General features: G+C 40.8%; 2 protein-coding genes across 2 annotated transcripts in view; both read left to right on the plus strand.

Moving 5' to 3' along the window:
• The window catches only part of LOC119423343 (Na(+)/H(+) exchange regulatory cofactor NHE-RF1), a 112,599-nt gene that overhangs the window by 53,832 nt on the left and 47,769 nt on the right, over nt 1-10,998 (plus strand). Inside the window, exon 3 of the mRNA XM_037690720.1 lies at nt 3,878-4,031. Within this exon, the coding sequence (XP_037546648.1) occupies nt 3,878-4,031 (154 nt within the window). The remainder of the gene's footprint in view (nt 1-3,877; nt 4,032-10,998) is intronic.
• Nucleotides 9,460-10,616, plus strand: LOC119423344 (E3 SUMO-protein ligase ZBED1-like). The gene is made up of 2 exons (XM_037690721.1): nt 9,460-10,270; nt 10,432-10,616. Exons 1-2 carry the CDS (start codon nt 9,575-9,577, stop codon nt 10,564-10,566), a joined length of 831 nt encoding a protein of 276 aa, XP_037546649.1. The 5' UTR covers nt 9,460-9,574; the 3' UTR covers nt 10,567-10,616.

Here is a 10,998-nt window from a genome sequence, read left to right on the forward strand (position 1 = left end):
ATATATATATATATATATATATATATATATATATATATATATATATACATATTTAGATTTTTTTTTTTTTTTTTTTTTTCCAAATTCATTGCTTGCTTCATTATGTACAGTCACAAAAAAATTATCTTGTAAAGCTAACAACAAAGACCATTTGTTCAGTAATGGCACCTTTCAGCATTTCTTCAAAAAAACAGTGTCTAAATAGTGTTTAATGATTAACCACCTGTCTTTTCTTCTGTCTAGGCAAGAGACGCAGTAAATTGTCAGCTAAAGACCAGGCTTTGATTTTGACGTTGAAAGAAGGCGAGAAAGAGGACCGGGAACAGCGTGAGAGACACTTTCGTCTTCTTCGCGATGATGCACGTGAGGCTAGGGAACAAGAAGCAGCTCAGCGAAGGGAGGAGGCTGCTCGGACCGAAGCCTTCGATCAAGCCTTCCCTGGTGTGCTGGGAGATCTTGCGTGTGCCATTAGACCTGTGTGACAGTTTTGAATTGATAATCAGTAGGTAGTAGTACTTTTAGTAGTTTTTAGTTTAGTAATTTTGTTTCAGTAGTTACCTTTTTTTTTTTTTACATTTATTACTTTCAAATAAAAAACTTGTTTCTTATGTCCTGTGTCTGCATTATAATTTTTTTAATGTTAAAAGCTTACAGTATTTTTCTTCACGTTCATAGTGAAGGTTAGGCAAATTTGAGATTTATCCCTTTTATACATTTAAGATTTCATGATTCCTAAGAAAAGATTTCTACAATCTGTTCTACTATTATTAGTCTTTTTTTGTTCCAGGATGAAGTCATCACACAAAAATTTTGTACTTCAGTCATTCCAGTGAAAATATGACAGCCTGTTTTGTAAAGATGAACAGTGAGACAAAAAAATGCTATTTTTAATTAGTTTATGTGTAATATAAATTAAAATATAATACAAATTAGATGTAAAATATATACAGTATATTTCCTGATGCATGCTCAATAATCCAGGTAGAAAAAATCCAAAAAAGTTCAATCTGGTCCTCTGGACATTCAAAAAAAAAAAAAAAAAAAAAACAGACTGAGGAAGTCTCTTGGATGAGAGATGAAACGTTTCTATATTTTTTTTATTTTTTATTTTTTGAATGTCCAGAGGACCAGATTGAACTTTTTTGGATACACAGTATATTATTAAAGTAATATATATAGAGATATAATGGTATATAAATATATATTAATTAGTATATAGCAAGTACATCTGTTTTATGATTGTTCTTTTTAACCACAAAACTTTAGATTTAAGGAGAAATTCAACAATAATGTTCTTTAAATCTACAGCTGCTCTTAAAAGCAGTTTCTGTGATGACAACACACTGGGATTTGTTTATCACTTTTAATAACATGAACTTTTTTCTAGTGCAAATCTGTTCATAACAAAAGTCAATATATTGTAATACATTTTTATTATCAACAGTGACAATTAAATGTTACAAAGATGGGTTTAGGCATGCAGGTAAAGAAAAAATGTGTACAATTAGGGATTAATTTAAACACTTAATCAAATGAAGATGAATGATTTATCATGAGATGCTCCATTAGAGCATTTCTGACATCATCTCTTCCTTCCCCAACTTCCTGTGTCACAGCCACCCGGGGTGGCTGGGCAGCTGCTTCTGCATCAGGTTCATCCAATACGGTCTCGTACGTCTCTCCATGACTTTCACACAGGTTATGTAGAGAGCAGCAGGTCAGCACCATGGACTTCACAAGTTCAATATCACAGTCATTCCTTTTAAGAAGGCAACGCCATCTTCCCTTCAGCCTACCAAAAGCATTTTCCACAACAACCCGTGTACTACAAAATTTTTGGTTGTACATCTGCTGTTCTGCTGTTAGTCTTCCAGTGTCAGAAAAATGGTTTTAAGAGCCAGTCCTGCAATGGATAAGCTGAGTCACCCAGGATGTAGTAGCCAGTGGTCGCTGTGCCAATGGTCCTGAAATGAGCTGGGAATAGGTTTCCCCGGCTGGCTAGCTCCCACAGTGTGGACAGTCTCAGAACCCTGGCATCATGCAGGCTCCCTGGCAGTCCAGCAAACACGTTCCAGAACTGTCCCCTTCCATCCACAACAGCTTGCAGGATGATGGAATGCCAACCTTTTCGATTAAAATAATCAGTGTGATAGTGCTGTGGTGCTATGATGGGAATATAACTGCCATCAATAGCACCCACACAGTGTGGGAGCCCCCACCGGTTCTCAATGTAAAGGGCCATTTCTCTGAACTTCTCTTCATCAGGAAAATGGATCTGTTCTGGCACCAACAATGTCTCTGCTGCAGCACAAAACTCCTGCACACATCTACACACCGTAGTGATGTTGACGCCAAAAAGATGTCCGACACTCTTGTACTCTGATCCAGTTGCCAGCTTCCACAGTGCAATTGCCACCCTCTTCTTTAATGACACACATTGGCGGAAAGTTGAATGTTGTCGCTCCAGAGCCGGTCGTAGTTTATTGCACAGGTAGATGAATGATTGTTTTGACATCCTGAAGTTCCTCAACCACTGACTGTTTGTGAAACCAGGTACAATAACGTCCCACCACCGAGTAGCTCTGTTATGCGCCCACACTGTAGGTCTGCTGTGATTATTATTATTTAGCAGGCGAATCATCTGAAACGCATACACGGCATATGTATTACTAAACTGTTTTTTATCGACATTTATGTACTTTTATGCTCGGCTTTTATCATGTGTTATTGCATGCTATAGCAAAATAGCTTACCCACACACGTCGTTTAGCTCGCCTCCTGTCTTCTATTTTGTAGCGCTCTAGGGCTTCCCACACTCTCCTGTACTTCTCCAGAGTTCTTTGCCTCGCTTCCTGAAGCCGTTTTTGACTCTCTTGTCTTCAACGGCGTTCAAAAAGCCACAGACTGAGAAGTAAGTTGAACAAAGTCACGATACCCTCCATTTTGTTTAATGGTCGTCTTCTTCTAACACTTAAGTGGTGGCTAGTACAATAGCTTAATGGCGCACTACAGCCACCATCTGGTAATGCATGTTGGATTCTGGACCCCGCCCACTAGAACCGGTACTGAAAGCATAATGGAAACACAACGTATACCGTACTGAGTAGAGTAGAGCTGTACTGTAACCGGTACTACAGGTACTAATGGAAAAGGGGCATTATACAGTATCTGGACCTACCATTCTGTGTTCGTTTGTCTCTACTTTCCATCCTCTCAACCCAGCCGGTCAAAGCAGATGGCCGCTTGTCCTGAGCCTGGTTCTGCTGGAGGTTTCTTCCTTTTAAAAAGGAGGTTTTCCCTTTCCACTGTTGCCATTGTACTTGCTCATGATGGGAGACCAAGATTCAACTTGTCTGCTGGCTTCCTTCTATAGAGAACTTTACTAATTGACTTTTTTATGTATGTGAATGTTCCTGTTAAATGGTAAATGGACTGTACTTATATAGCGCCTTTCTATCTTAGATACTCAAAGCGCTTCACACTACAATCTGTGTCCTCATTTACCCATTCATACAGCACTCTACTAGATCTATACAAAGCAAATTGAACAAATAATTCTAAAGAGACTAATCAGAGCTTTATCATATTCATACACTGATGAGACACACATCAGAGGCAACGAGGGGTTCAGTGTCTTGTCCAGGGACACTTCGGCATGTGAATGCAGGTGGATTCGAACCCCCAACTCTTGCATTGAAGGACGACTGCTCTAACGACTCAGCCACAGCCGCCCCTGTGCCCTGAGACAACGTCGTTGTGATTTTGCGCTATATAAATAAACTGAATTGAATTGAATTGGTTTTAGACAACTCAGCAATAAACACAGACTTTTGCATGGGAACTAAACTGAGCCTAGCATCTCCTGTCCTGCCCTCAGGTGAACGGCGTGTCGGTGGTGGACATGCAGCACTCAGAGGTGGTGGCAGCCATCAAAGCCGGCGGAGCGGAGACCAAGCTGTTAGTTGTTGACGCAGAGACCGAGGAGTTCTTCAAGAGGTGCAACGTCCTTCCCACTGAGGAGCACATCACCGGTAAGAAAACATCCTACTGAGCATGATTAGTGGCTCAGCCAGGTAACTTGTGGCCGCTTCCTCGACTTACGAATTTTATTCGTTCAAAGACGGAGCTTATAACTCAAATTACTCTCGTGTTAAATCAATTTTTTCCATTGCAATGAATTGAACTGCCATTAATCAGTTCCACAACACAGGAACAGATTTTTGTTAAGTATACTGTATAAGTAAGTAAACAATACATTTAAATATCAAATAATGTATAATAATGCAAAACAATAGAATGTACTGCAAATACTAATATTTATTAAGCATTTACCTAGGGTATCAGGTAAACGTTTTGAGGTAATCCGCAGCTGCCTTCATATCCTTTATCATCATCATATAATCATGTCATTTAACATGTTACTTCCCCATCGATCTGGTTTCAGGAAACAGCACAGCACAACAACTGCTTCACTGAAGGTTTTTAATGACATTGTTGAAGCACTGGATGCTAAGGATTATTGTGCTGCACTTTTGATACTGTGGACCATGGCATCTTTTGTCATAAGCTCTCAGAAATTGGTTTCTCAGATCACACCATTGGTTGGTGGTCTAACCATCTTTCAGATCGGATGCAATGTGTTCATCATAATGGTACTTTCTCAAGTTATTTAACAGTCAACAATGGTGTACCACAAGGCTCAGTCTTAGGAGTCAGAGTCAGAGTTTCTTTATTGTCATTCGCACCTCATGTGGTACATGTGATAGAGCGAAATTATGTACACAGGGTCCCAGTTACATCCAACAATCAAATGTATAAGAAAAACAGTAATAACATCTAAGATATGAACTAAGAAAAACATCAACTAAATATAAACTAAGCACTCATAACATAAAAACATTGAACATCAGCACAAACATGAACATGAGTCTGTGAGCGGATGTGCACGCATGAACACATCAACATTGAAACAGATCAGCAGCAACATTGAAACAGATCAGCAGCAACATGATGTGATTTTTCACAGTGATTATTCTAGTTAGAGATTCATGAGTCTAACAGCCTCAGGGTAGAAGCTGTTCCTCAGTCTAGTGGTTCTACACTTAATGCTCCTCAACCCCCTTCCTGAGGGGAGTGGGGCAAAAAGTGTGTGTGCTGGGTGAGTGGGGTTCTTCATGATGCAGGTGGCCCTCTTCCTGCATCTAGAGGTGTAGATGTCTGTGATGGTGGGGAGGCTGACTCCAACAGACTTCTGTGCAGCCTTCACCCTCTCTGCAAAGCTTTTCTTTCTGCAGCTGTGCAGCCTCCATGCCACACGTTGATGCTGGAGCACAGGATGCTCTCCACTGCACACCTGTAGAAGGAGGTGAGGACTGAGCTTCCCAGACCAGCTCGTCTCAGCCGCCTGAGGAAGTAGAGTCTCTGATGAGCTTTCTTGATCAGGCTGGTGGTGTTGTTGCTCCAGCTGAGGTTGTCATTCATGTGTACACCCAAATACTTGTAGCTGGAGACCACTTCCACTGCAGATCCTCTTATGTTCAGGGGGGTGTAGATATTTTTGTTCCTTCTGAAGTCCACAATCATCTCCTTTGTCTTCTTCACATTGATGTGAAGGTTATTCTCTTTGCACCAGCTCTCCAGGTGTTCCACCTCTTGCCTGTAGCTGGACTCATCATTGTTTGTGATTCATCCCACCACCACTGTATCATCTGCAAACTTTACAATGTGACAGCCTGGATGGGTAGCTGCACAATCATACGTGAGCAGAGTAAACAGGAGGGGGTTCAACACACATCCCTGAGGAGAGGCAGTGCTGAGGGTTATGGTGGAGGAGGAGATGTTGTGGATCCTCACTAACTGTGGTCTTTTTGTTAAGAAGTCTAGTAATCAGTTGCAAATGGAGGGGCTTAGTCCTAGTGTGGATAGTTTGTCCATCAGGGTTTGGGGGATCATGGTGTTGAAGGCAGATGTGAAGTCCACAAAGAGCATACTGTGTATTTCTGCTTCAGGTGGTTGAGCGCAGTGTGGACCACAGAGGAGATGGCATCCTCTGTTGATTGGTTCTCACGGTATGCATACTGATGAGGGGCCTCGTTGATGTTGATGGTTGTTTTTATGTGAGTCATGACCAGTTTTTCGAAGCATTTAGCGACTATCGGGGTGAGAGCCACTTAGGACACACCCTCTTTACAATCTACATAGGTAATGTAGGTCAGAGCATCCCTGATGTATCTTTACATTTCTATGCTGATGACACAGTTGTTTATTGTAGAGCTAAAACAGTTGCTAAGGCTTTACAGCTTTTGCAATCCACCTTTGACTTCATCCAGTCAGACTTGCTCCGTCGCAAACTTGTCCTAAATGCCTATAAAACCAAAGGAATGCTGTTTTCAAACACGAAGTCGGTCCCAGCAGTTCTTCCTCTGATTTTATCCTCAAATTGTATCCCTATTGAGTTTATCGATTCCTATAAGTATTTGGGTATCTTGGTCGACTCGCATCTCTCTTTTAAGCTTCACATGGTAAACCTAGTAAGGAAACTGAAAGTTAAACTGGGTTTCTTTGTCAGAAATAGACCCTGTTTAACTCTGAATGCTAGGGAATACCTTGTAACTGCGACTTTCCTTCCCTCCATTGACTAAGGTGACATTATTTACATGAACGTTCCTACAAGCACCCTGCAGATGCTGGATGCTGCCTATCATGGTGCACTAAGATTCATTACTGGCTATAACTACCATTGCACACTGTAGTCACTGGTTAACTGGACATCATTAACTTCACACATTCTCCCAATGGTACATTTTCATCTTTAAATCACTTCTTGGTCTGCTGCCTTCATACATCTCCTCCTATATGTCTCTGCCTGAGTACCGCTACAGCATGCTCTCTCAGGACATTATTACCTGCAGTGTCCCCTAAGTGAGAACTGAACTAAGCAAAAGGGTCTTCTCCTACTCCGTTCCCGTTTCCTGGAATATCTTACAAAAAAATCTGAAGCTTTGGACCTTGACCTCTCTAAGTGGCTTTAAACATCTGTTAAGTTCCTGGCAAGAACCAATGCAGACATGTTCCTGTTTTTAGTTTTCTACACTGCCTTATAATCTAGCTGTTTTTGTTTGGTTGTTTTTTTTGCTATTTTTTCCTTTTGACTATCCTTTTGATTGCCATTTTATTTTAATTTGTAAAAAAAAAAAAAAAAAAAAAAAAAAATGCCTCTTTTATGACTGTCTATTGTTGTCATCACTCTTTGTTAAAATCAGGTCTCTCTTTTAAATGAGTCCCCGAGGCTCATTGGAATTAACCTGTCTAAATAAAGGCTGAATGAATATCCACGCTTGCTCCCTCACCATGCCTGACAATGGAGTGAATGCCATTTCTCTCTTTAAAATTCTCAAACCAGCCCTGACTGGCTTTAAATGGCTCACCCGACACCTCGTCCGTCAAAGTGCCTGGGGTCTGCTGCAGATAATCAACGTAAATAGCTTGTGCCATTTTGCAGAATATAGCCTCCGTCATGGTATCTCCTGCGAGCTGCTTCTCCATCAACCACACAATCAGCAGCTTCTCCATATTTTCATGGATAGATGACCACTTTTTAGAAACTATTTGAACCCCCTCGTCTGGTGTTATAACCTTTATCAACTCCTTCTGCTTCAGTACGGTGCAGATCGTAGAAGTTCTATGGTCGTACTGCTTCGCCAAGTCAACTACATGCACACCTTTTAGGGATGCACAATCCACTTTTGTTTCTGATCCAATCCCGATACCTACGTCGATAGCGATACTATTCCAATTATCATAATCATAATTGATTTTATGAGGCTGTATTAATCTCCTCTCAAGTACAGTTTGTACAAACATATGCATGTATGTCCAAAAAGGCAACTTGAGTTAAGTTTTATTAATGTTGGATAAGTTTCAAAGTTAGAATTAAATTCTGCTAACACAAAACATACTGTTTTATACCTAGCTTTAAAGTGGATATTCAAGTGATTAAATGGCTTCAAACATCTGCTAAGTTCATGGCATAAACCAACACAGACATGTTCCTGTTTTTAGTATTTTACATTTCTTTATAATGTAGCTGTTTTTGTTTCCCTTTTTTACACATATATAGTTTTCTTTTATTTTTCAGTTCATATTCTTTTTTTTTTTCTTTTTTTTTTTTTTTTTTTAATTTTATGATTGTGTTTAATTCAGTTTATTTATATAGTGCCAAGTCACAACAGAATTCATTTCAGGGCACTGTACAGAAACATTAAAATACAAACCGGATTCCAAAAAAGTTGGGACACTAAACCAATTGTGAATAAAAACTGAATGCAATGATGTGGAGATGGCAAATGTCAATATTTTATTCGTAATATAACATAGATGACAGATCAAAAGTTTAATCTGAGTAAATGTAACATTTTAAAGGAAAAATATGTTGATTCAAAATTTCACAACGTCGACAAATCCCAAAAAAGTTGGGAAAAGTAGCAATAAGTGGCTGGAAAAAGGAAATTGAGCATATAACGAACAGCTGGAAGACCAATTTACACTAGGGTTGTTATAGATAAACCGATACGACCAGATATCCGGTTTGACAAGCTAGCGATATGGTTGTGTCGGTAGCAGCCGTATAAATCGACAGCAACCAGCCACAAATGCTGAGATGAACCGGTTGAAGAGACATGAACCGGGTATCGCGAGACTAGCTTGGTTGACAGTGCGTTTATAAAACAACGCGAGAGTCGGAAATGCCCGCGAAGCTATTCTCACGCATGCTCCGTAGCTCACCAAGACAACGAGAATGGATGTAAATAGTAGCAGCGTTAGCGGGTCACCGAGAAAGATTTTCAATACAGCAGCCAGACAAAAGTCTAAAGTGTGGAACGTTTTCGGGTTTTACAAGAAGGACGGAAAACTCGACAAAAACCACGCTATTTGTAAGCTATGCAGAGCACCTCTGAAGTACACTGGTAGCACAACAAACCTTGATCAACATGCAACGAGAAAACACAGAGAGGAGTATGGCGAACTTCTCAAGCCCCATAACAACGAGCAGGAGCAGGCAGCTGCCACACAGAGAGCGACGGGTAACGTTATCACTAAATTTTACGGGCAACTCGGCGACAGTTCATCACGAGCTAAGGATATAACGGCATCAATAACCCGTTTCATAGCTAAGGGCTTATGGCCGTACAATATAGTGGAGGGGGAAGGATTTCAGGATTTGATTCATACGTTAGAGCCCAGATATAAGATTCCGTCCCGGCAGCATATCACAAACACATGCATGCCAGCGTTGTATGCCCAAGTGAAGAGCCAAGTTGAAAAAGAATTGGCACATGCAGAGCGAGTTGCTATTACAACCGATGCCTGGACGTCATGCTCCACTGAGTCTTATGTGACCATCACTGTCCACTACATCTCTCCAGACTGGAAGCTAAATGTGCATGTGTTGCAAACCAGGGCATTCAAAGGATCCCACACTGGGAAAAACATTGGTGCTCTGCTAAAACAGGCATGTGTTGACTGGAACCTTCTTGATAAAGATCCAGCCCTGGTGACAGACAATGCCACAAACATGGTATTAGCTGGAGTGGAAGCAGAGATGACCCCTCACCTCATGTGCTTTGCACACACTATTAATCTCGCCACACAGAAAGCCTTTAAAGTTGACACAGTAGCAAGGTTGCTGGGGAGAGTGAGGAAAGCCGTTGCCTTTTTTCATCGTAGTGTGAGGGCAGCAGAAATCCTTCAAGAGAAACAGAAACAACTAGCCTTGCCTTCCCACAAACTCATCCTAGATGTATCCACGCGGTGGAATAGCTCCCATGACATGCTTGAACGCTTTTTTGAGCAACATCCTGCGATTTCTGCAGCACTCATGTCCAGGGACCTCAGAAAAGGAGAAGAGGTGAATACTCTCAAGGACAAAGACTTCTGCGACATTGAAGACATTGTCAAACTGATGGCGCCGGTCAAACTTGTGACTACCAGCATGTCTGAAGACAAGCGACCCACACTCTCAATGATTCTTCCTGTAAAAGCAAAGCTTAAAAAGAACTTTGAACCATCAGATGAAGACTCAGTGTTAATCAGAGAGATGAAGCAGGCGTTCAAGAATGACTTGGAGAAACGCTACACAGGCCTTGAACATCTCTTCCACACTGCAGCAGCTCTGGACCCCCGTTTTAAGTCCCTGCCCTTCCTCAGTAACCATGATGCAGAGAGGACATTCACAAGCATATCAGCAGAAGCAGCATCCCTGCATCACAAGGTAAATCCCCCAACACACTGACAAAATACATATTACATTCAGTTACAGTCTGGTGTGTTTTGTTGCTGTCATTAGATATATTCTGACTACTGTTTATTTGATTCTTTACACTGCATTTAACCATACTGTACACTAAATGTTATTTCATGTTTTATTTCTAGGTAACGGGGGGTTCAGTTCAGAGAGGTCCAGTGCAGACTGATCCATGTCAGAGTGAACCTGCAAATGGAGATCCGGACATCTGCATTGATGTACCCCAGACCCAAGATGAGCATAAAGGTTTGTGTGTTTTATAACTTGTGATCAAGAACGAGAAGACTTTGTCTTAAACTTGTGCTGCAGTCATAGTATCAGTATAAAACACATTCACTATAATATGAGGATCTGCATGCAAAGAAAGAGTTAAATAATAATGATAATGATACATATTTTACATATGTACACGAGTCCTTACATAAATAAATTCTGAACATCAAATGAAGATTTATACATAAAATGGTAGTCAATTAAAAAACTTCATGGCAAACATAGCCAGTAATATATGGTACTTGTTTTCTATTTCAGATGATAAACCTCCTTGTAAAAAGAAGAACGTCAGCCTGGACCAGCTGTTGGGAGAAGACTTTCAAGTAAGGACGGCATCTAGATCTGTGAGGGACCAGGCCAATGAAGAAGTCAAGAGGTACAGAGAGCGTGATCCTTTGCCCCTGAAAAAAAAACCCACTACA

Source organism: Nematolebias whitei, chromosome 17 (assembly GCF_014905685.2).
Source record: "Nematolebias whitei isolate Nwh7 chromosome 17, NemWhi1, whole genome shotgun sequence".
NCBI lineage: Eukaryota > Metazoa > Chordata > Actinopteri > Cyprinodontiformes > Rivulidae > Nematolebias > Nematolebias whitei.